General features: G+C 34.1%; 1 protein-coding gene, 1 long non-coding RNA gene and 1 other non-coding gene across 3 annotated transcripts; 1 reads left to right on the top strand and 2 right to left on the bottom strand.

The window, feature by feature from the left end:
- Window positions 1–5009: 5009 nt before the first annotated feature.
- On the bottom strand, window positions 5010–6389 carry LOC110612843 (zinc-regulated protein 8). The gene is made up of 3 exons (XM_021753663.2): window positions 5701–6389; window positions 5549–5604; window positions 5010–5422 (listed from the first exon to the last, which is right to left on the bottom strand). Exons 1-3 carry the CDS (start codon window positions 6191–6193, stop codon window positions 5210–5212), a joined length of 762 nt encoding a protein of 253 aa, XP_021609355.2. The 5' UTR covers window positions 6194–6389; the 3' UTR covers window positions 5010–5209.
- Window positions 6390–7556: 1167 nt separating this feature from the next.
- LOC122723431 lies at window positions 7557–10373 on the top strand. The gene is made up of 2 exons (XR_006350373.1): window positions 7557–7824; window positions 10065–10373. It is a non-coding gene; the product is annotated as an uncharacterized LOC122723431 (long non-coding RNA).
- A 7322-nt stretch (window positions 10374–17695) lies between these two features.
- On the bottom strand, window positions 17696–17767 carry TRNAD-GUC. Its single transcript has one exon. It is a non-coding gene; the product is annotated as a tRNA-Asp (tRNA).
- Window positions 17768–27022: the final 9255 nt, after the last annotated feature.

Here is a 27022-nt window from a genome sequence, read left to right as displayed (position 1 = left end):
ACAGATCAAATAAAATAAAAATAAAAATAAAAATAAACTAGAAATTATAAAAGTAATTAGGATAAATAAAATAAACTTCTATTAATTTTGGAAAATAATTTTTGAAACTTTTTAAAAATTTTAATTAATTAATTTTTAACAGTTAAATATTTTATTATTTAATTATAAAAAATTATTCATTGACTTATAAATTTATTTATTTATATTTGATTTATTTTATATTTTTTCTGACAATTAATTATTATAATTAATGAAAAATTAATTAATAAAATTTTTAAATTTAAATATATTTTTTAATAATTGAGTGATTAATTAATAAATTATTTTATTAAAAAAAATAAGAGAGAGAGACGAGAGAGCGGGGAGAAACACCTCAGCGTCATATGGTAGAAGCGGAAAGCAAGCAGCCTCTTATAAGCTGACACATTTTGGACGGAGCAGAATTTGGTAATCATGGCAATAAGGGCGTCTGACGTGGAAGGGAAAGAGAGTTAAGGGACAGTGACACGTAGGCAAAGGATGGGACAATACAGTCAAAGTCAGAGATTAGTGACGAGGAAGGGGAAGAAGTAGTTCCAGAAATAGAAATAGAAGCCAATAAAAGAAATGATCTTTGACTTTGACCGATAATGAGGTTTGAGTGGGATCCCAATTATGCCCTCTAATTTGTTTATATTTTCTGTTTTTTGTTTTAATCGATCAATTCAATTACTTTGAATGTTGGTGAATTACTGTTAGTTTTCTAAATTAAATTTACTTGGTCTCCGCTGAAAATATTTTTTAATATTTAAAATATTTAAAAATTTTAAGTAATAAAAATATTATTTGATAAAAAATAATTTTTTTAAATTAAAATTAAATTATAAAAATAAGTTATTCCATTCAAAAATATTTTATATGAAAAATATTTTTTATATAAAATATTTTTAAATATAAATTATTTTTTGTAAATAAACTTTTAATTTATTTTTATTTCAAAAACTCTTTATTTTATAAAATTTAATTCTTTAATTTTCTATGATATTTATAATTTTAAATATTTATATTATTTAGTCTATTTAATCAGACTAAAATAAATTGATTAATTATTTTTTTATAAAATGATTAAATAGTTTAATTTTATAAAATATTTTAATTTTAAAAAATATAAATATATTTTAATTGATATACTTTAAAATAAAGACAAAATTTTTAATTTCTTTAAAATTTAAAAACTTACTAATAATTTTCTTTTAAATATTTAATTTAATTATTTTTTAATTTTTTAGTTGAAGTGGCTTAAAATTTTAATTTAATTATAATATAAATTCTGTTTGTTTCGAATAAAATAACTTCTTCATCAAAAAAATTTTTTAAACAATTATTTTTGAGAAAATAATTTATTTTATATTATTTAATTGCAATATTAAAGAATATTGATATTAACAAAATTTAAGTAAAAAAAAAGTCTAACATCCTGTTTGTAATTAATAATTTTATAAAATTCAATTAAAGTAATTTTTTATTAATTTTTCTATTTGAAATAAAAATAATGTTTAATTTAAATAAAATTTATTTAAAAATATAAAATCATACATAATTTTATAGAATCAGTTTAAATTTTTTATTTCAAAATAAATAATTATAACAAAATCTAATGGTACTAATAAAATTTTCAAAATATAAAAAATAAATACCTTATTTAGAAATTAAAAGTTAATTTTATTAAAATGGCATGACTTTCTATTTTAATCATAAAATTATAATTTTAATATTTATAAAAATTGAATCGATTTTGAACAGAAATCGATTTAAATTAAATTGATTCGATTCGATTTAATTTAATTAATCAGACCTTTTAATAAAATTTTTATATTTTATAATTTATTTTTAACATTTTAAAATTTAATTAAAATATTTTAATTTTTATTGTGGTATAATATCTTTATATTATTAAAAATACTATCATTAATTAATTCGATTCAGTTTTATTAATTTTTTATTATAATCAAATCGAATTGAAATAATAAAAATTTTAAAATAAAAATCAAATCAAGTTAAAAATAATAAAAATAAATTTAATTTGATTCAATAATTTTTTTTCGCTTCAATATGTTTATCCTATTCTTCCTAATGATTTTATAAATTATTGCTTATATTTATCGAAGTGAATATATAATTTTCATCGATAAATATATTATAAATTAATTAAAATTATAATAAATTTTACAATTTAAATACATTCTATTAAATTATAATAGATCTAATGAATATCAATGGATAGATCATCTCATCATAAAAATAAATAAATACTAATGGTGGCAGATGAATTCAAACTTTAATCAAGTGATGAATTTTGAAGAAGCTTCCTTTTGAACTACATTGTGACTTTGCTTAGTTTCCTTATGGATATTTTTGATATTTAAAATTATAATAAAATACTAATAATTTATTTTTTTTTAATAAAAATTAAAAATGATGGAAATAAAATTTGAAATTTTTTAAATTTATTTAAATACGAAAGTAACACGAATTAAATATTTTATAAATGATAATAAAGGAGGAGATATGATCCTGAAATTCCAAAATCTTAAGGATGCCTTGCTGGCCATCCAGACTTGGAGGTTGCAGGTGGGGTGAGCATTCGGTCGGTTCGGTTTAAAACTGAATCGAATTGAATAAAATGAAAACTGAAATTTTAGTGTTTATGAAAATCGAACCGAATTGATTTTGGTTAGAAACCGAATTGAATCGAACCGGTCTGATTCGGTTCGGTTTGATCGGTTTCGATTTTTAATAATTTTTTAATTTTTTACACTTTATTTTTATTATTTTAAAATTTAATTAAAATATTTTAATCTTAATATGATTTAATTTTTTTATATTATTGAAAAAATATATTATTATCACTAATCAGTTTAGTTCGATTTTTTCGGTTTTTTTTCTGATTAAAATCGAACCGAATTGAAATAACTGAAATTTTTGAAATTAAAAATCAAATCGAATCGAAATGTATAAAAAATCGAACTAAATTTTTAAATCAATTTGATTTAATTGATTTTTTCAATTTGAATCGAATACCGATAACCGCAAGGGAATATTAATTTTACCATATTTTGAATTTAAATAAATTATTTTATAATAATTTTGATAAAAAAAAAATTAAAGAAATAAATGTCTCAATCAATGAATGCGGCGTGGTTTGGAATTGAGATTTCAATTGAGGTCATTAAATTAAAGCTAGCAGTTGATATTTTGGACTATATATTCTCTTTTACTCTAACACAACACGCAATACATTTTTGAAATTAATTTTACCTACCTCTCACATTGACCAATTTTTAATCGTATTTTTATTTATTATAAAAAATAAATAAATTAATATTTTATATTTAAAAGCATGAATCTATGTAATAATTTTCGAATTATTATTATTGATTTATGATTATAATTAAATTATATAAAATAATAATTTATATCTGTTTTTTTTAAGTTAATAAAATAAATATTATTATTTTAAATTATAATACTCAAACAAACACTCACATATCAATCCAGAGTTTAAAACGATCAAAATAAATAAACTGTCTTGCTAACAGATAAGCAGTCTTATTCGCACTACGTCTAATTCAACATAACAAAATATTTGGATAAAAATATATAATATCTTTACAATCTGAAATAATGACTTAAGAAGCATAATTTATATATATGCTTTTTTAAAACTATTTTTGCAATAATGGTTTAATATGGAAAAATGATTAGAATTATAAAGTTAGGCAAAGGAGAAGAAGAAGGCTATGAATCCTATGAAACTAATTATTAGGGATTTTAACTAATTAAAATCTAGGTCAAACTAAGACTTTGAATACATGCAAACTTCTGTTTAGGGAATCAATTACATGAAACTTGATTAACAAGGATTAATATCTTCACCTTGACCCAAATATAAAATTAAATAAAAGAAATCTAAATTTAATTAAATGCATACTATTATTGATTAAAAATATATATACTATAAAAATTTAAGAAAAGACAATACCCATCATGATCTGTTCATCATTTCCTCTAGATTTTTCAACTTTATTCATTCTGTTGTATGTGCTTTATGACTTAGACCAAAAGAAATAGAAGAAGATAGAAAGAGAACATTATTGCATTTATGGTCCAGCCATGTGCAAGAGGGAATCACAAGTGATTGGGACAGACAAAAAAAAAAGAGAGAAATAACAGTCTTTTTGAAGGTATTTTTACCTTTTTTGGGTTGAAAAATAGCTATTTCTTGAAGCCTAAGGGATAGATTAAAGAAAGATATGTATATATAACCTAGGATATCCATCCCACTTTCAAACATATTATTAACTATAGTTATAAATTAACAAAATTAATCGAATATAATTTTATTATTTTATAAAAATTTAAAATTTAATCAATAATTTAAATTATTTTTAATTTATTTTTTATAAATATTAATGATATATGATGTTTTGAGATTTAAAAAATAAGTTTTATATATTGATTGCATAAGTTTAGATAGAAAGCTAGACGTCCTCCTTTTTATCTCTTTTTATCATTTTTCCTTTAGTCCACTAGTGCGTCTAACTTTTTGGTTATTATAATGTCACATGTCTCTGTCATTCAAGTCCGCACGTATAAATGTGGTAAAGTCTCTCTTCACGCCATGCAGTTATTTAATTCTCCTGATGCGCATACAGACAGAGTTACGAAGTGACCGGGTCTGCTCTTCTTCCTCTAATCCCATCACCAAACTAGGTTTCCTTCGGAGGGGTCTGCGTGTAAAGTCTGTCTGGACTGATTCTCCGACTAAGTTGAGACGCGCAATATGAGCTGGTTCATTTCAAAAAGAGTCTAGTGAATTTTGAGTCTGACTTTTTCATTAGAATATAGTCTTATCCCTTGGTATATGTAATCAATATAATAATTTTATTATGACATTTAACATATAAATTATAATATAATCGATGGTTGTAAATATAACTATTAGAGTGTAAAAATTTTATCGCTTGCATTTTCATCAAATCATGTAATACAAAGGAGAGGAAGCTCAGAAGGACAAGGACTCAAGGAAATTAATTTCTTCACCTCCTTCTTCTTCTTCTTCTTTCTTTCATGGACAAAACTTAAGAAAAGAAGGGGAAATTAATAATGTCAGCGAGTGAAAGATTTGATTACGATCTAATCTGCCTAGATCATCATCGTCATCATATCATCAGCCAGCTTTTGCAATCAATTTAGCAGTGCTCTCATTATTAGAAGGCGAAGAAGTCTGAATTCTGCAAGAGTTGGCACTGAGTATATTTTTGCCTGCAGATCCACCTCTTTGCAATACACCTCGGAGTCCTCGAGCTGGTCCGCCCATGTTCATCGCACTCCTGAACCCTCTTCCCTTCCTCCCTCTTTTCGCCGGTGGAATCTCCGGTCCCTTCATCAACCCAATCAATATATTCCATAAGAACACAGACGCTGGATATCCATGCAACGTTCAACCTAATATATAATATATATATATATCAAATTCATGCAAATTCATTTACATTATAATACGTACCTTGTTATTCTCCTTATTTGTTTTACTTTCTTCTCGTTCTTCATCATCATCATTATCTGCAAATTGCACACAGCAAACAATAAACAATATCAAATGGGATTAGTTAATTTATTGATTAAATGTTATTTAATTAATAGGAAAAAAAAACAGACCTTCGTAGGAAGCAATCATCATGTCAGTAACACAATAAACTCTGAAACTAGGAGATCCAGGACTGTATAATATGCTTGCTGATCTTTCGTCTGCATTGCTTGGCCTCATATCTTCTGGGTGATGATCATCATCATCATCGTTAGGATCATGATCATGATCATGATCCTTATTTTGAGACTTTGTTTTTTCCTTGGGAGATTCTTTCAGCTCCATTGTCTCACCTTGAGGTTGCTTAGAACGAGAGATGGCAAGATCGTTACCAGCTTCTAAATCTCTCTCCACACCTCTCTCTTTCTCATTTGAACCGATCACCCTTTTCATGAAACCACCACCTTCGCTGTTTACCGATGAAACACTTTTTCGATTCTTTCTGGATGAAGAATCGGAATCATTAAGACTACTTCTCCGACGAAGGGATCTAATCGGATAGATTTGTCCTGCCTCTTTAAGGTCTATCTTGGAAACGCCACAACCCATGAAGGCGAAGGGCATGAAAAAGGGGAATGGATCAAAAAAATGAGAAGATCAGAGAGGAAGAAGACGCATAGGTTGAGGGAATTAAGGAAGATGGGTTGAAGGAGAGAATTATTAATTAACCCTAGCAAAGGTTCCTCTCTCGTTGGAAATGGTTATAAGAACAGATGATCTGAGGAGAAGAGAATGAGAGATCGAACGAAGGTTGCGGGTTTTTTTCTTTTTTCTTTTTTAATTTTTTTTCCTAATAATCAAAGCGATAGGTTCAGATTTGATTCATGGGATGAGTGGATGACTTGGTTACAGTTAAAACCGTTATAAAATTATTTCTTAATTACACAAAGTTTTTTTTTTTCTCCATTATTACATTAGAGGAGGAAGATTTTAGACGTCTAGGTTCGGTTTCTATACATTGTTTTGCATCAAACTAGGAAAACGTACGGAATTCACAAGCGAATTTGTATTCATCTGTAACTGTACAAATGAATATTATAAAAATATTTTTTTTACAAACCAATTTTATAAATTTACCTCTATCAATTTAATTTTATAAATGATTACACATCGATTTATTAATCTATTTATATCCACTCAATCTTATAAATGAATATTTTATATATTTATTTAATTTTATTTATATATATTTAATTTAATAAATAAATTACATGTCTATTCATAAAATTATTTGAGTCTGTTTAATTTTAAAAACGAAATTTATTTCTCATTTATTTAAATTTTTTTATTATAAAATATACTGATTAAAATTAAAAATATTAATCACTATAATTTTTTCCTTTAATTTTTTTAAAAATTTTTAAAAACTATTATGAGTACAATATCATTCTGGTTAATGAATTAGTGAATTAATTTTTCTTTTAAATTAATTTGCTAAAAAATAGATAGTATATATATTTACACCTTAAATTTCTCAAACCATGAATGTGATATCATGTGTACAAATTTTTAATTTCAGATCTTGAATGCATATCATGTATACTATAATAAAAATAAATCTAAAATTAAAATATTTTGAATAAAAATACAAAAATATGTAAATATTGAGACTTTCTGGCCTAAAATTAGAAGATAACTTCACAATCTTAATTATTTCTTAAAAAATATATTTTTTTTAATAATGTATATATGACTTAATTTTTTTATTTAATTTAAAAAAATATTTTTTATTATTATTTTTTTTAATGTCTAAAAAATAAAACAATATTTTATTTAAAACAAACCGAGTATTAAATTAAAAAAAACATAAGTGGCTTCACATCTTATTTTAATAATTTTGAAATATAAAGAATATAAACAAACGAACAACATTAAAACGACGTAGTTTGAATTGCACGGAAGCCTCGCAAAGGCAACGACAACGTTTTCACGAAGGCAGATTCTAATTTCCAATTCCTTCTATTATGGTGGGTGGTAGCAGACAGTCGCTGAAACGAGCTCCAATACTCCATATCTGAAGAGATCAGCATCAACAGTAGTACACAGGGAGGAGAGAGATGGTAGGGGCATTTTGGGGAACAAGAATGATGGAGATTGTGAAGAAGCATGACTCGGGAGGTTTAGTGTGGAAAAGAATAAAGCTCACCACTACTCGTAAAGCCAACGCCAAGAAACGACTCCTCAGGGTTTGGCAGGTCTCTCTCTCTAATTCAAATTATCATTTGTCTGTTATTCCCCTTTTGTTCTGTTTTTGATCTTATGTACTAAAAATTGTATCTTTAGTTGTCTAATTCTAGGGTTCAATGTGAACTGGGATTTTGTTTTTAATTGGCCTTGGTTTGGTGTTCAAAGGACTCAAATTTATTTTAAAATGATCATTTACTATAACCATGAGGTTTATGCAGTTATCAGTTAGCAATTCTTTAATTCGGCTCAAGTATGATTTCTTTTAGCTAGAGAGATTTTCTGGTTAAAGCATCTGTTTCAAATTCTGGTGATTTTAGTCGTTAACCGTTTTACTATAATTCCCGTGGCTTGAAAAAACACATTAATTAGTCATTCAATTTTTTAAAAGATCTACTACTTAGTCCCTCAATTATGTAAAAAATTTTACTAGGTATTTTAGACTTTTTGGAGAGACTAATTAGTAAATTTTTAAAATATTTAAAATATATTTTTCAAAATGGAGGAACCACCTAGTGAGTTTTCCTATAACACAGGGACTAAGTAGTAATTTTTACTAGATAAATTCAAGTTGGAAGTGGAAATACTGGACTCATTGTTTTGGGATCGAATATTGTTTTGGACAGCCCTCTGCAAATATGTATTTTGGGATTCTTAAGGTTAGGAGTGCATAAATTCTTGTTTGAATCTATATGGTTCTCCTGTCTAGAATGGTTTGTTTTGAAGTGAAATCATAAACCTTTTTGGATCTAAAACAATGTTCCTTGGGGGGCTATAGGAGGTCAATTTTCTTAATAAAGATTATGTTCCTCAGTTTTTGTTTTCATGTTTGCTTGGGGGGACACCTTTTGCTTTCCTTTTATATTCTCATTTCTGTTTCTTTTTTCATGTATTTAGAACTTTTTAATTGAAGGGTTGAGGTGAATAAATGGGATTGAGGAAAGAGTCCATGAGTGAGATTGGACTTACTTTGGACCAACCATTGCTAAATGTTAGAACTAACTATTTGGTTAGTTAGCCATAATTGTTATACATCCTTCTGATTTTATGTATTCTTTAGATGTAGGACTCAACATTATGAAAAAAAAAAAGTTGCTTAAAAGGGGAAGAAAGAACAAGTGGGAGGTGAAGTGGCAGAGAATTACTATTAAATCATCAGCTTGTGCTTTGCATTGTGAATGGGCTAGATGGTTGTGGGACTATGCATTGCATACTTTATTGCAGGTTTATTGGAGAATAAGTTGTGGGCTTGGAGTATACACACTGATAAAGTTAACAGGAAAAATTTTGCTTCATCCTTTCTGTTTGTTAGCTTTTGGAGGGAAAGAAGTTGAAGGGCTGAGGGGTAAAAACACCTCTATATTCTTGACTCATAGTCGTATGGATTAGTACTATTGTCCTTGGGACAATTTACGTACAATTTAATTTCAATGTTTATGTCGTTCTGGATTTTGGTTTGCAGACTCCTTTTGTGCCTCTAGGTGTTTGTTGTGGGCTTTAACCCTTTGGTACCTCATGCTTTTTTTAACTGAAAAGAAAATTATAAAGAAAATGAGAGTATGATAGGGATGACCTGGAGTTCCTAAATTGATGCTCATGCCGTTTTGGATTTTGCAGACTCCTTACTTTGTGTTAGTAGCTGTTTCATATATGGGCTGTGGATATTTGGTTGCGTTTAATGATTTTTCTTTAGTTAAAAGAGAAAAAGAAGAAGAGAAAGAGATGATCTGTGGAGGACCTAAAGTTCTGAAAGGGGCAACAATTTCTTTAGCTGTATTATACGTTCACAGCTTTGCATATTTTTTTATTATTCTATTTCTATCTTGAACCTTAGTAATGTTTAGTAGTAAAAGCTTGAAAGTTGTGTACCAATGGGTATTGCAGGAACCAAAACCTGCATATATCTAACAGAAGGTGACATCACTAAATTATGGCATCCTATGATAAAAAGGAAAATTAAATTTGCATCTATGGCTTTGGTGTGCCTGCTGGATTTAGCCATGTGCTTAATCTGGGTTCTTGTTATTTGAATTTTGTTTCTTTAGTTATAAGCTCACGATCTAAAGTTTTTTTAAGATGCTTTATACCAATAGTTGATTACTGGCTTCTCCAAAGCTGTTCTCCTTTTGCACAAAAAAACACGGTATCACAGAATTTATGCGATTTGTTTACCTCAAATTTTGATGGGTGTCTTCTAATAGTTTTTCTAATTTATTATTCATATCTTGTGCTCTTACTCATGCTCTTACAGAACGAAGCTGTCTTGAAGGCATGTGCTGAACCACCATCTTCAAAAACTTCTACAACTGATGCTGTTGGAGTTGCAGAGAAAGATGGTGCCAGCACCTAAACTTAACTTGCAAAATGAGTGAGAATGAATCTTATAGCCAAGCCAGTTTTTGTGCCTGTGTCTCTCTAAGGTATTTGTTTTAGGCTCTGATATTAGTTTGTCCGTGACTACAGTGTAAAAGGGATTGTAGATTTTGTAACATTTCTCTTTAACATAGATGGAAATTTTAGCTTTTCTTCTCGAATAAAAATCTATTTGGCTCTTGTTCAAGCTTGTGCAATCTGGTTCATGTCATTGGTTTTGTGCCGTTTGATTACTAGATCACTTGTCTTTATACAACCATGAGTTGTCAGTTGTCGTTGAAACAATGCATGCTGTGATCTTTTCTTGTGTAGTTGTTGAGTTCAATGGAACGATAACAATGCCAATGCGTGAAGGGTTTTGCAGTAACCATTATTTGAGTAGAAGTCAAATTTCTTATTTGCAGAATAGAGCTTTGATGAAATTTTTTTTCTATTTCTTTTTCTTTATTATCTTACTTTTCTAGCGGTAGATTAATGAAAGTGGGAATTGTTGAAATTGGAGTAATTTGATGAGATAAAGGGTAATTCGATCAATTTAAAAGATATTTTATCACATTAAGTAATCTAATTATCTTTTTATTATTGTGCAAAAATTTTAAATTAAAAAAAAAAATTATACTTGTACAAAGTCTTATTGAAAATGATTTACTTAAAATAAATTATTATCTTTATCTAACGATGATTAATATTGATGATAGCAGAATAATAAATCTCATATCATAAAATATTTAATTTTAAATGTAGACGCTCACGGTGATGAATAGACCGATTTAATAGCACTAAATGAGTAACGTATGAGATTTACTTTTATTAATATTTATTTATTTAGATGATGATAATGTATATAGTTTTTAGATTTGAGACTATATGTATTTTATGTGCAGCTGATTTTATTTTAATATCGCTTACATATAAATATATGTTGTACGAATATACAGTGGATGTTATGTCAAGTTAATTGTATATGAAAATAAAATATTAATAAGATAAAATTTATTATTTATAAGTGTATAATTTAATTAGAAAAAAAAATTAAATTTTATTAATTAAAAATTAAAATAAAATAAGCTGGTATTCGAGTTGATATTTACATCTTTCTCCAATTTTCAAACTTCTTTTTCATAATTTATTCTCCCAGCACGGAAACCCCATTTTTCTTTATTATCTCTTCTAATTCTAGTCTTTTTTTTAAAAAATATTATCTCATTGTTGAATAATATTGGGTTAAGTGTCAGATTTTTAAATTTTAAAGCAATATACATAATTTAATTTTAGAGTTTGAAAATAATTTTTGGTTAGATGCTCATTTTTTAAATTTCTTTATCCATAGCAACTGAAAAGGAAAAGTAACATGATATGAATTGCTAAGGAAAAAAAAAACGTTTTTAAGAATATAAAAAATAAAAAAAGAAATTAGTTTTTAGTTTTTTGAAAATGAAAAATAAAAAACTTAAAAGTCAAATTTTCTCCTTTGCCCTTTTCTTTTTAATTATATTTTTATTTTTATTTTTTATAAAATCAAAATAAAACACATTTGGTTGAGATGAGTTAGAATAGAAGCCCAACTCAAATCTTTTACAAACTAAACTACAAACCAACTAAAATCAAAATCCAAGTAACAGGAACCTTAGATGAGAAAATCAGGGAAGCTTAAAACCCACCTTCCGTTGCAAGATAGTTAGCGGCGCCTTTTCTAGTCGCTAACACTATGAGATCAGCAAAGGTATCAATGGCCAACCAGACAGAATCACACACAACTGAGTTCAACAAGAAGCTACAGCTATGCCCCATGAAAAGGAAAAGAAAAAGAAAAAGAAAATTGAGACGAATATTATGATTTCTAGCTAGTTTTCACTTGATGGGTTGTCATCTAATTAGGTGCATTTTGCATTTTGGACTCGCAAGAAGCAGACCATGGTTTTGTCCACTGGCAATCTGATAGCAACTAGCAGCAGATTGGTCTACAAGAGATACACTCACGGATTGGAGAAGAAAATGCTGGTTGACTAAGTCTGTTGGTCAATTATTAGCTACTGATTTTATGGAATCTTTTTATTTTATTTGTGATTCTATTTTTGTTGTTTGAGAATATTTTCATATTTGTTGCTTCAGTATTTTTAGGAGTTACAGTTAAAACTCAATTGTATATATACTCCTTCTTTTCAATAAAATGGGGAAATTAATTCTCTAGTTTTTGAGTACTTTACACTCAAGAGATTTCAGATCCTCTCTAAGTCTGCAAACATAGGCAGAAGAAAGAACCACCCTTCTTCTTCTTCCAAACCTGACTCACTTTTCCAAAGACCCCTAACTAGATCACAAACAGGGGCCTGTATCAATTTGGTATCAGAGCCAGCTGTTATGGGGGATCAAACTCAACAACAGCTTGAACGAATGATGAAAATGTTCCTTGACGAACAGGCTGCTAATAAAGCTAGACAAGATGAACTAAACAAAAAATCAGAAGCTCTTACCCTTGATTTAGCAAGCGTTAAGGAAGCCACAACAGTGACCGGAAGCAGCGCACAAGAACGTACATCAAAGGCAAATGGACCAGCCATTTCCACTGGTTCTAAGACTCAATCAGGAAATTCCATTTTCCCCAAAGTTACTAAATTGGATTTTCCTAAGTACAATGGCCTTAAAGATCCTATGGGGTGGATTAGTCGATGTGAGCACTTCTTCCGCCATCAATAAACACCAGAAGAAGAGAAAGTCCAGCTGGCATCATATAATTTGGTAGGAGTGGTGCAGCCTTGGTACATGCAGTTTCTTGATGATGTTCCTGACCCATCATGGACAGAGTTCAAAGAACAATGCAACATCAGATTTGGACCTTCGATTCGATCCAACAAGCTGGGAGAGTTAGCCAAATTGAAACAAACTGGTTCTATGGCAGATTACCATAATCAATTTGAAATCCTAGTTGCAAGGGCAGGAAGTCTCACACGAATGCAAAAGGTTCAACTCTATATTAGCGGGCTGCAAGAATACATAGCTGTAGAGGTAGAACTGTATCATCCTACAGATTTGGCAACGGCAATGAGCATGTCCTGATTATATGAACGAAAGCAGGCAATTTTGAAACAGTATGGTTCTCATGAAAATAAGAGAACTAGTGCACCATCAATATCAAATTCATTACCTGCTAGAACGGTGAAAAGGCTAACACGGGCTGAGATGGAAGAACGAAGACAAAAGGGACTCTGCTTCAATTGTGAAGAACCATTTGTTCGTGGTCATCAATGCAAAAGGCTATTTTGGCTTAATTTAGTGGAAGAAGATGATGATATGGACCTTAGCAATGACTGCCCACAGGATATAAAGCCAGAAATTTCACTCAATGCTATCACAGGTATTGGTTCCCCACAATCTATGAAGTTGGAGGTCAATCTGAATGGACAGAAACTACTGGTTCTGGTGGACTCTGGGAGTACTCACAGTTTCGTTAACTCTGAGACGGCAACACACCTGAAAGATAAGGCAGACCAGAGGGATAAGTTGCGGGTCACAGTGGCTAATGGAGAACAAATAATTAGTCCAGGTACTTGTCGAAATGTTCCTCTTACATTGGGTCAGTACTCATTCTCTATTGATCTACTCATTCTTCCCTTGACTGGATTTGATATCGTTCTGGGAGTAAATTGGCTCAGGACTTTGGGACCAATTTTATGGGACTTTTCTCACATGACTATGGTGTTTTTTAAGCAACAGCAGCAGATTCAATTGCAGGGAATTCAGCCCTCTTCAATAAAATTGTGCTCCATCCAATCTGAGCACACTTCAGATGATCGCTTGCTTGGATTGCTGGCTGAATATTCAAATCTTTTTACTGAGCCCACAACGATGCCCCCAAGTCGTCATTATGACCATCGCATTGTATTGGAACCACACATACAAAGCCAATCGTGGTGCGCCCATATCGATATCCTCATATTCAAAAAGAGGAGATCGAAAAGCAATGTTCTAATATGTTACAGCAAGGGATAATCCGTCCAAGTAGATCACCGTTCTCTTCTCCGGTGATTTTGGTTCCCAAGGCGGATGGATCATGGCGCCTTTGTGTTGATTACAGGGAATTGAACTCCAAGACTGTCAAAGACAAATTCCCGATTCCTGTGATTGATGAATTACTAGAAGAATTAGGGGGAGTAAAATTTTTTACAAAGCTTGACTTGCGATCTGGGTATTTCCAAGTTCGAATGCACCCTATGGATATTAAAAAGACTGCTTTCCACACGCACCATGGCCATTTTGAGTTTTTAGTGATGCCATTCAGCCTCACCAATGCTCCTTCAACTTTTCAAGCCCTTATGAATGAGGTATTTGGGCCTTACCTGCGGAAATTCATCTTGGTATTTTTTGACGATATCTTAATTTTTAGCAGGACTTGGGATGAGCACCTCCAACACTTGAAAACAGTATTTCAGCTGCTGGCTCAACATCAATTGTTCCTAAAAAAATCCAAGTGCTCTTTTGCCCAAACTCAGATACAATATTTGGGGCATGTAATTTCAGCTGCCGGGGTACAAGCGGATCGTACCAAAATTTCAGCAATGTTGGATTGGCCACAACCTTCTTCTATTCGAGGCCTCCGGGGGTTTCTTGGTCTTACTGGATATTACCGCAAATTTGTTCCTTAGTATGGAATCATTGCAGCTCCATTAATAGCTATGCTCAAAAAGAATTCTTTTCATTGGACAGAAAATTTCCGCACAGCTTTTCAAGCATTGAAGCACGCAATGACTACCACCCCGGTATTAATTCTACCTGGTTTTTCTCAACCATTTATAGTAGAATGTGATGCCTCAGAGGCTGGAATTGGGGCTGTCCTACTGCAAAACAATAGACCAGTGGCGTATTTCAGTCAAGCTATGGCAATAAGACACAGAAATCTGCCCGCTTATGAGAAGGAATTAATTGGGCTTGTCAAGGCTGTCAAATAGTGGAAATCTTATCTTTGGGGCTGCAAGTTCACCATTCGAACTGATCATTACAGTTTGAAATTCCTTTTGGAGCAAAAAGTACTCTCTTCATTCCAACAACGTTGGTTTAGCAAACTAATGGGTTTTCTCTTCTCAGTTGAATATAGAGCAGGCAAGCATAATACAGTTGCTGATTCGCTCTCTCGTCGCGATGAAGACGTTGCAGCTCTTATGGCCATTTCAAAGCCTCAACTAAACTTATTTGATGAAATTCGAAGGGAGCAGCTGCAAAATACTGAAATTCAGCAATTAATCACAGCTGTAAACAGTGAAACAGCAGCACTGCCTTGGAGTTTTAAGCAGGGGCTTTTACTTTATAAGGGACGAGTTTTCTTGCCCAATAATTCCCCATCAATTCAATCTGTAATTTCTGCTCTACACAATCAAGGCCATGAAGGTTATCAGAAAACCTTGTATCGCATCACTAGAGATTTCCATTGGGTTGGCATTAAAAAGAATGTTCGTGAATTTATCCGCACTTGCTCTATTTGCCAACGCCACAAATCTGAAACACTACACCCTGCGGGTCTTATGCAACCTCTGTCTATTCCCACTCAAATATGGGCAGATATCTCTCTCGACTTTGTAGAAGGGTTACCCACATCTAAAGGAAAAAATGTTTTATTGGTGGTCGTGGACAGATTCTCTAAACAAGCTCATTTTTTGCCTCTCTCTCACTCTTACACAGCAGTAAGTGTTGCCCGACTCTTCTTTGATTGTATTTTTAAGTTGCATGGGCTACCAGAAAGTATCGTAATTGATCGTGATGTGACTTTTACAAGTAACTTCTGGACTGAGTTATTCACCTTATGTGGCACTAAACTTTCCTTTAGTTCGGCTTATCACCCTCAATTAGATGGTCAAACTGAGGTGGTTAACCGTACTATCAAAATGTATCTTCGATGTTTTACAAGTGATCGTCCTACCAAATGGATGGAATGGTTAGCTTGGGCTGAGTATTGCTATAATATAAGCTTCCATTCTTCATTGAAGGCTACTCCATTTGAGGTTGTGTATGGCAGGCCGCCACCGCGATTGCTTTCGTATTCACCGAGAAGTACTCATTTGGATGAACTAGATATTGCTCTCCAATCTCGTGATGCATTACTTTCTTCTTTGCATAAAAACTTGTTCAGTGCTCAACAGAAAATGAAAGCTTACTACGATGCTCGTCGTCGGGATGTTCAGTTCAAAGTTGGAGACAAGGTTTTGCTAAAACTCCAGCCTTATCGCCAAAAGTCTCTTGCTGCTAGGAAAAATCAGAAGTTGCTTCCAAAATATCATGGCCCATTCCCTGTTCTCAAGCGCATTGGGACGTCGGCATACAAGTTAGATCTTCCTCCTGATGCTCATATTCATCCAGTATTTCATGTTTCCTTGCTCAAACCATTTCATGAAAACATGTCTAGTAACCTGGCTGGTCAAGTGCTTAAGGACAAGCACATCAAAATGGGAGGGCGTAATGATAGCAACTAGCGGCAGATTGGTCTACAAGAGATACACTCACGGATTGAAAAAGAAAATGCTGGTTGATTAAGTCTGTTGGTCAATTATTAGCTACTGATTTTATGGAATCTTTTTATTTTATTTGTGATTCTATTATCACTTTTTTTTATAAAATTGTTGAAAATGAATATTAAATGGGAAACTAAAACAGTTCTTACTCACTTTTATATCAATTTATTTTTATTATTAAAATTATTTAATAAATAATTTCTGCCCTATACTCTTACGTAAAATTCGATTGAGCATAAAGTTAAAATTAAAAAATCAAATTTAACTGAATTTTTAACAATTGATTGAAACCGAAAACTGACTTAGAATAACTTTGATAATTTACTTTGAGATTTTTTTAAGAATTGTATTGTTTTCTTGTTTTTCTTTTTCTATTTTCTTCCCTTTGAATAGGAAACATCTTCATTCTTCATGCCCTATACTTATTGTGAGAGGACGGTAACACTTGTTTTGGTTTGCGTTTTATTTTTTTTTTCTTTCATGTTTTTATTGTTATGGATGAAAGCTGTTTGCTGAATCTAAATGAGAGCCAGCGACTCTACTTTTCCTGTTGGAAATGAATTCTTTTATTGATAATACCCAAACTTTTGTACAGCATCAATATATTTAGTGATTTACGTTCTCTCTTGCTAATGATAGCTGAGCTCTACGGTGTCTTCTTCTTCTATACTTTAATTTTTTTTATGTTATTTTTGAAAATTTTATTTTATTTTGTTGCATGTAAGTCCTTTTTGCGTTTTCGATTGCCATTAATTTTTGAATATTTATAAATTTTAAATAAAACTTATAATAGTTCATAAGTAATAACTACTTATAAGTCAATTTTATAAATAAAGTAAAATAACCTTTTAGTTTTGTTCTATCCAATAATAATTTGCTCACACTTTAGAAATACGCTAAAAATATAATATTAAAAATTAATATTTGACAAAATTGGTGTCCTTTTTTCCCTCATAATTTTCAATTTGATATTGATAAAACCAATTGGGATCGCCCGTAAAAAAGACTACGCCGTTGCCGGGGATCGAACCCGGGTCACCCGCGTGACAGGCGGGAATACTCACCACTATACTACAACGACTTGTTGGAGTTTTTACTAGGGATTTTTTATACAAGGTTTTGTTTTTTTTAGCTTTTATTAAAAACGAGAAAGTGTCGAGGCATGGCAAGTTTTTACTTGTATGCTCCAAAAAGAATACGAAAAGAATTGCACGTTATTTGTAACATTCTCTTCATTTTAGACGGGTTCATTTTAACTTAACTAAAGTCTTTATCATTTTTTTTTTTACATAATAAGGAGGGTATTAAACTTTTAAGTAAAGTCACGAGACCATATAGCCCCAACAATATCAACTTGCAAGTAATAATGAGCCTTTACATAAGGTATTTCCAGAGTTTGCATCTCAAGAGGACCTCCAACTGACGATTTCGCTAAATAATTCGTCACAGAGTTAGCCTCGTCAAAGATGTTTCTGAAATAAACTTTCCATGCAAAACCCACCAAGGTCTTAATCTCAGAAACTAGATTCCTAATTCGGTCTGCTCCTTCTAAGACGAAAGTCTCTTTTCGGGGGCAACTTCGGCAGCCGAAAGGCCTGCCTCCCCAGCCATGTTCGGCCGCCGAAGGTGCCGCCGAACCTACCTGAGTTTCGTCTCTGTCCAGGACTTTCGGCCGCCGAAGGTGCCGCCGAAAGTGCCCTGTTCAGCCACTCCATGCATATCTCTATGTGATATTTTCAGGATGTTTTAGGGGGTTTTTGGGGTATATATTAGAGTTATGTTTTTGTATGTTTGGTCCCTCATTGGAGTCCACCTGTGTAGGTTCGGACCCGAGGAACCAAGGACCCCAGCAGTGAGCCAGCTGCTACAGAGTTTGTCAGAGTCTGCCAGAGGTGAGTGGAACTAAACTTAACCTTTTTAAATTAAGAAATGAAATGCTTTTATCATGCTTCATGCATCATGATCATATTATAGGTTGTTTACATTATAATTCACGACTATGCCGCATTGTATTGTTGTGATAGATGATAGTGGATGGACATTAGGATGATTCATTAGCCTTCTGTATACGAAGTCTTGTGGTGCCCATAATAGGGCCGGGCAATACGAAGTCCTGTGGTGCCCATAATAGGGCCGGGCAATAACTCCGAGTACGAAGTCCTGTGGTGCCCATAATAGGGCCGGGCAATACGAAGTCCTGTGGTGCCCATAATAGGGCCGGGCATGGAGTTGAGGGATTTTTGAATCAGTCCATCCGTGGTGTGATTTGTTTGTGCAGTGACGCATTTCATGGTAGCATGGTTTAAATATTCTTTTTATAGTTCTACTCACTGGGCATCTAGCTCACCCCTCTCCCCTAACCCCCAGGTTTGTAGGTACGGGATAGATAGAGAAGACAAGAAGAGAAAAAGTCATATGTATGAAATAGTTAGTTTGTGGACATGACAATTGTATTATGATGATATGTAAAAGATTACAGTATGTATGTAATGAGGTTATTGAGGATAGAGTTGTGCTTGACCATAGTATATTGTTAATCCCTTTTGTATATACATGATCTTATGTTATGATGTTTATGTAAACTAACTCAACACAGGTTGTTTTGCCTTTAAGGCTTGATGAGATCCCACAGAGGGACTATGCTATGTATATGTTCAGAGTATGCACAGGTTGAGTTAGTTGATGACAGTATGTATGAAGAAAAGTTTTAATTTTTATGCATGTTGTTGATCATGTAGGGGATTATACAGGTTTACAGGTTATATGTCAGGCTTGCTACGGGTCCCGGCGGCCTTAAGTCGACCCGGATCCTAGCGCCGGTAGCGGTCCGGTTTTCCGGGGCGTTACATAAGCTTTTCTCAATTAATTGCATGGCCACCTGTGAATCAGTTTGAACCTGCACAAATTTCCATCATGTATCTCACGTTATCTGAAGGACCAGAAGAATGCCCCAAAACTCAGCTTCAATTGTTGTACAAGTACCCAAGGCAGATTGATAGTCAAGAAGCCAATCACCATTACTATCTCTAAAAACCCCAGCACAACCCGCAGGTCCTTGACAACCCTTAGCTGCACCATTTGTATTTATAGCAATCCATCCCATATCAGGAGGGGACCAAGAAAGAAGGTGGTGGATGATCTAGAAATAGTATGGCCCACTCCTGAAGCATGTTTTCAAGCTTTAGTATTCTCAAGAGTCTGCTGTAAAATAAAATGCTTGGACACAGACAAGTTCTAAGCTGGACTCTCAAAAACCACCTTATTTCTTCTTTTCCATAAGTACCAGAGTCCCAAAGGAAAAATAATGTTCCATTGTTGTCCATCCATTTGGGTGTAGTTAGACTTTAAATTAGTAAAAATCCATTCAGTAGAGTCAACAATGGTGAAAAAATGGAGATAGAAACTAGAGGCATCAACACTAATCCAAAAATCCTTCACATCTCTACAGTCCCTAAGTAAGTGGAAGATATCCTCCTGGCCAAGATTACATATAGGACAAATACCTTGAGAGGCGAAACCCCTTCTAATTCTCTCCATATTTGTCATAATCTTCTTGTGGGCAATCTGCCAAAGAAACATAGATACTCTTTAAGGGACTTTAAGTGTCCAAATCATCTTTCATAGGGGTTTTCATTACCATTATCGATTCCATGGAGAGTATTATAAGCTGAGCGAACCGTAAAATTGCTCTTAGAACTCCACTTCGACGACAAAGAGTCAGTATTTGCAGCAATATTAGAAAGACAAACTTGCTGAATAAATTACAAAATATTATTTGAAAGTAAATCTTTCAAAACATCCCAATTCCAACCTGTTAATGGAGACCAAAATTTTCGCACACTAATAGTAGCCATCAAGTAATCAATGGGAATCAAAGCAAATTGGGCAAGAGGCCCTATGGAAAGCCAGGAATCGAACAAAAAATTTATAGAAGATCCATTTCTAACATCCACCATAAGATCATCCTTAATACTCCCATAACCTTTGCAAAAGACTTTCCAGACATGGGATGAGGAGGCTGCAGCATTAGAGGTCCATTGGGATCTGCCCTGTAAGTATTTTTGAGTGAAACACTTAGTCCAAAGGCAATCATCATTCTCCATAGCCCGCCAAGCCAATTTTCCCTAAAGAGCTTTATTCATAGTAGAAAAGTCACGAATCCCCAAGCCCCCATGATCTCTAGGACGTTTTAAAATATCCCAAGCAGCTAAGTGAACTTTAGGGGATTGATTACTACCTTTCCAAATGAAGTCTCTGCACACCTGTTTCATTTCCTTGCAGAGCCAAACCGTCAGCAAGTTACATTGCATAGGGTATATAGGCAAAGAAGAGAGCACAAATTTTACCAAAGTAGTACTGTAACGACCCGAAAATCGGACCGCTACCGGCGCTAGGATCCAGATCGGCTTAAGGCCGCCAGGACCCATAGCAAGCCTAACATACATTCTGTATACCTGTTTAATCCCATATATGATCAACATTTACATAAAAATTTTAAACTTTCTTTCTTTCATTCACCAAACTTAACATTTGCATGCACAACTCATAATCATAAACACCAAACCCCATACTGGAGTCCTCATCAAATACTCCAATGGGGTAACATAACATATGTTAAGCTTGGTTTACATAAACAGTGATAAATCATTTTATAGACCATGTACAAGGGGATTAACCAACATACTAGGGTCAAGCACAACTCTAAACTTCAATAAACATCATTACATTACATTACTGTACTATACTTAACATTACATCATTCTCATGTCCACATCTAGCTATTACATAAAACATGACTTCTTATTCTCCCTGACCTCCTGATTCTATCCCGTACCTGCAACCTGGGGGATTAAGGGAATGGGGTGAGCTACTAGAGCCCAGTGAGCAGAATAGTAAAACATTATATTTAAAACATATGATCTCATGGAATGCATCACATCACAAACAAATCACATTCAAGGATGGGTTTGTCACCAATAGCCCTCTACATAGTCCAATCATGCTAGGGGCGTAGTGCAGGCCACACCTGGTCTTTCTCTTACATATGACATATCATACATATCCAATCGTGTCGGGGGCGTAGTGCAGGCCACACCCAGACTTTCTCTTACATTATGCCAGGGGCGTAGTGCAGACCACACCTGAACTTCCATATCATACCATACCATATCATCATCATATCACATCATACGAGGACTAAAGGATCATCCAATACCTATCCACATCATCATCATATTATGCAATGCAATATATTTGTGAATTCTAATGCAAACAACCTAATATATCTCATGGCATTCGTGATGCATGAACATGCTCAAAAACTGATTTATTTACTTTGGAACATAAAGAGTTATTCTACTCACCTCAGGCTAGCTCTGAAAAGACTCGGGAGCAGCTATCTCACTGCTGAGGTCCTCGGTTCCTCGGGTCCAAACCTACACAGGTGGACTCAAATGAGGGACCAAACATACGTGAACATGACTCTAAAATACTCCTCAAAAACCCCCTAAAACACCTTAAAACAATCATAGAAATCATGCAAAGGAAGGCTGAACAGAACACTTTCGGCGGTAGGTTCGGCGGCCGAAAGTCCCTCCAGAGCCGAAAGTCATGCACCTTCGGCGGCACTTTCGGCGGCCGAAGGTTCCTTCCAGAGACGAAACTCATACATGTTCAGCGGCACCTTCGGCGGCTGAAACTCCCTTCCAGAGCCAAAAGTCCACTTTCGGGGGGCAGGGTTCGGCAGCCAAAGGCTTGCCTCCACAGGCAGGTTCGGCGGCCGAAAGTCCCTTCGGCTGCCAAACCTGAGTTCTTCCAAAGGGCAGAACTCAGCCTCCACAATGCACATTTGCCTCCCAACACCTTCCAACTCAAAACCAACACTTCCACAACATGCATACACACATACATAAGCTCATAGGGGCCTCAAACTATCCTAAACCCCAACTAAAACACATCAAACATACATATACAACACACATTGCCCATATACTTAACATTAACCAAAAACTCAACATTAACCTAAACATGCATTTCTACCCCATAAACTTTCATAAAACTTGTTTAAAACATGAAATGAGCTAAGGATCTACTCTTACCTCTTGGGGATCGAGAGGGGAGGCGATCTAAACTCAGAGATGGGAGAAATCTAGCTCCTTGGGTCTCCAAGCTCCAAAACTTGATCTTAGCTCCGAAACTCTTCAAAACCAAGTTAGAACTCGTTAAAACTTGAAAGATTTGAGGAGAATCAACAAAACCAACCATGGGAGAGCATGGACTCACTGTTGGCCGAAAATAGGGGACAAAGCTCGCCCTTTTCGGCCATGGAGCCCTTTTATAGGGGCTGGCCAGACCACATTCGGAAGCCTAAAGTGCCTCCAAAACTCATGCAAGTTCGGCGGCCGAACCTGAGCCACTTTCGGAAGCCTAACTTGCCCCCCTAAACTATCCAATGTTCGGCGGCCGAACCTGGAAATGCCTCCATGGTCCTTTTCATTCAAAACTCAATTTCTTTCTTACTTAAAACCATAAAATACATGAAAACATTTTATATAAACATGATTTTACCCTTCTATAGATTTTCGACATCCGAGATTCCACCGAACGGTAGGAATTTCGATACCGGAGTCTAGTCGGGTATTACAAGTACGACCCGCCATAGATAAGGTTTTAGCCCTTCAACCCTTAAGTCTTTTTTTCATGCCGTCAAGAATATAGCGGAAAGTGCCCTTATTAATACGTTCATACATAGTGAGAACCCCCAAATAACTTTCCAAATCCTTCGTTAAAGTGAAACCGCAAAAGCTAGCCAGAGAAGTAGCCATAGAGGCAGATACGTTGGGAGAGACATAAAGGCTAGACTTCACGACATTAACCTTCTGCCCCGAAATAGCCGAGAAAACTTCCAAAATAGCCATAATATGTTGAAGCTGCTCCAAACTTGCTTCAGCGAATAAAACCATGTCATCGGCGAACATCATATGAGAGATAAGAGGGCCCCGCCCAGATAGAGGAATCGGCTTCTAAGACCCCTCTTGGACAGATTATTGGATAAGAGAAGCCAAATATTCAATACATATGACAAACAAGTACAACGACAACTCATCACCTTGCCGAATACCCCTAGAAGGAAAAAACTTATCTGATCTAGAGCCATTCCACAAAACAGACATGGAGGCAGAGGTGACACATTTTAAAATGTTTTCAATCCAAGAATCTGAGAAACCATATTCCTTAAGGACCCACCCAATAAACTCCCAGTTGAGACGGTCATAAGCCTTTTCAAGGTCAATTTTCAAAGCCATGTAACCTGTAGATCCTTTAGTTGTCTTCATAGAATGGATAGTTTCCTGAAATACCACAACATTATCAATAATTTTCCTTCTAGGAACAAATCTGGATTGCTTAGGATCAATCAAATCTCGCAAAACAAGCTTAAGACGATTGACCATCACTTTCGTGATTAGTTTATAAAGGACGTTAGATAAACTAATCAGACGAAATTGTGATGGTTTCTTAGGATCGGCAACTTTGAGAATCAACACCAATAAGGTATCATTTAATTTCGGAGGCGGAGGAGTATCCCTCAAGATACTAAGGACAAAGTCACTAACCTACATCCCAATGGAACTCCACATTTTCTAAAAAAACCCGGCCTGGAAACCATCTATACCAGGAGCTTTAAAAGGGCCATTAACTTAAGAGCAGCAGTAACCTCATCCCTAAAAAAATCCTCGTTAAGAATGAGATTATGTGTGTCATTGAGTCTTGTAAGAAGGCCAGATCTGGCCCTATTTAACTTTGAATCCTTATCAAGAGTATAAAGATTATAGTAAAAGTCTCCCATAAGAGCCTGAAGCTGAACAAAATCCTCAATCTAATTACCCATATCATCCATTAGCCGAGTGACCGGAGATTTCTTATTACGAATTAAAGCAAAAAGGTGGTAATACCGAGTATTCCGATCTCTAGAAACAATCCAATCTTCCTTGGATTTTTGGAACCAAAAGAGTTTTTCTTGTTCTAGAATATCCTCCAACTGCTTTTTTAGTTTGAGTTCTAATTTTAATAAATGTTGCGGACCACCATTAGAGAGAGTTTTCTGAATTCCGACGATCCGAGCCAAAATACGTTTCTTTCTGCTAAAGATATTACAAAAACAATTTCGATTCTAAAAGCTAAATCCGAAGCCAAATTCTTAATAAAATCAAGAATGTCAATAGAAGAATTTAAAGCATTACCAACAATCATTTCCAAATCTGCATAGTTCATCCATGCAAGCTGAAAACGAAAAGGACCCTCCATACGTTGCATATGTCTGTTCAAAGAAATCACCAGAGGATAATGATCCCAATGAAATTTGACAGGATGAGTAACATAAGCATGTGGAAAACAAAATTGCCAATTAGGGGAGCAGAGGGCTCTATCAAGCTGAGCCCTTTGGAGGGAATGAGAAGACAGACCCTTAGACCAAGTAAAAACCGAGCCTTCAAAACCCATATCCAGCAAACCATTATAAAAAATCCAATCCGAAATAAGTTTCGCTCCAGAAGTATTAAAGGTACTATGTCCCTGAAGCTTAGATTGGAAAGGGACAATTAAAATCACCCAAAGCCATCCATTCATCACTCAAATCAACAGAGTCAAGCTTCAAGTCGGTCCAAAATATATGTCTGTATAGGCTATAGGGGCTAGCATAAATAAAGCAAAGGTTCCAGGAAACACCAGACACAGGCAGAACTTTACAAGTAACAAACTGAGGATGAGATTCAATGAGCTGAATGTTAAAGTTATTTTCAGTCCAGAAAATCCAAATACCGCCACTGAAGTCCAGAGATTCAACTCGAATCCAATTATCAAAACCCAACCTACCACAAATAGCATTTGCATGAGTGCCACTCACCCTAGACTCCATAATGCAGAAGATGTCAGGTTTAAAGAGTCTCTTATATTCTAAGAAAGCCCTCCGAAAGGTAGGGAAAGCAGCTCCTTGATAGTTCCAAGAAATAACTATCATTAAAATAATAGTAGTAATGGTAACAGAAAACCCATTGGCAAAAAATCCAATCAAAACCAAAGATACGAAAACATCAAACATCAATTGACCATCTCTCCCCTAGAGGAGAGACTAAAGCATTACCCCCCTCAAGTGGAGTCTTAGGAACAATGTCCATCTCTTGAATCTCATTCGTTTCCAGATTCTCGTCAATATTAGGAGCAGAGGGATGCAGAAATTAATTCTCCGCATTTGGAACGTCCAGGTTACCATTTTCATGAGTGTTGTCATGGCTAGAAAAAACATCCCGGTTGGTAACAATACGAAAGACCGAAGCATGTTTCTTTCCTCCAACAACAAAGACATGTTCTGTCTTCTCCGCAGCTCTTCTAGGTTTAGGAACAGTAGCCAGTTTATTCGAAACTAAAGAACTGGCAGGCGTAGAAGTAATATCTGTCCTAGTATCTCCAATATTAGGTCTTATTGGGTTTTTACTGGCAAATCTTTTAGTTTGCGGGCCACCAGAGGAAGGCCCAGCTCGAGATGAGCCCTTATCAATAGTATTAGAGGGGGTAGTCTCATGGGCTCAGCAAGAGCTGGCTCATTAATCTCCAAAGCAGCATATCAATTAGAACGGTTCGTCACAGGTTTTTTTTCCTTTTTCCTTAGCAGAAAATTTCTCCTTAGAAGACTCCTTATCGACTAGGACTTTGTCAGAGACTTTTTTGAAATTTCTCTTATCTTTTTTGACAAGCATCCAATCCCCATAATCATTGACAATCATCGGATTATTAGGAATTGCTCTTTCCTTGTCCTTATCCAAATCAATCGGATCATTGTCATGGGCTTTTCCCGCAGGATTACCGGCACCACTAAAGCCTCCCCTCGCCGGGCACTTCTCGGCTTCATGGCCATATCTACCGCAACTGAAACACACTAGGTGGAGCCCTTCATATCCCACTGGTTTAACACGTCGGCGAAGCTTGAATTTGGCCACTAAGGATTTTTCCATATTAATCTCAATGCAAATTCTGGGGTAGTGTGCTCTACTCACCATACTTGTATTTCGGTCGATTATACTTGCTAGATCTGGATGAGAGCTAGTGACTATGCTTTTTCTGTTGGGAAGGAGTTCCTTTGTTGGTGATGCTCGAATTTTTGGACCGCATCAATATGTTTAGTGGTTTACGTTCCCTCTTGCCAATGATAGTTGAGCACTAAGATTCCCTCTTGCTTTGATTTTTCTTGTATGTTACTTTTGAGAATTTAGTTTTATTTTGTTTTATGCAAGTCTTTTTTGTGCTTTCGGTTGCCTATTAATTTTTGGTGCTGTGGTGCAAA

This window comes from Manihot esculenta, chromosome 4, assembly GCF_001659605.2.
Source record: "Manihot esculenta cultivar AM560-2 chromosome 4, M.esculenta_v8, whole genome shotgun sequence".
NCBI classification, from domain to species: domain Eukaryota; kingdom Viridiplantae; phylum Streptophyta; class Magnoliopsida; order Malpighiales; family Euphorbiaceae; genus Manihot; species Manihot esculenta.
Note: the sequence above shows the minus strand (reverse complement) of the source record. Positions and strands in the feature narration are given on the sequence as shown.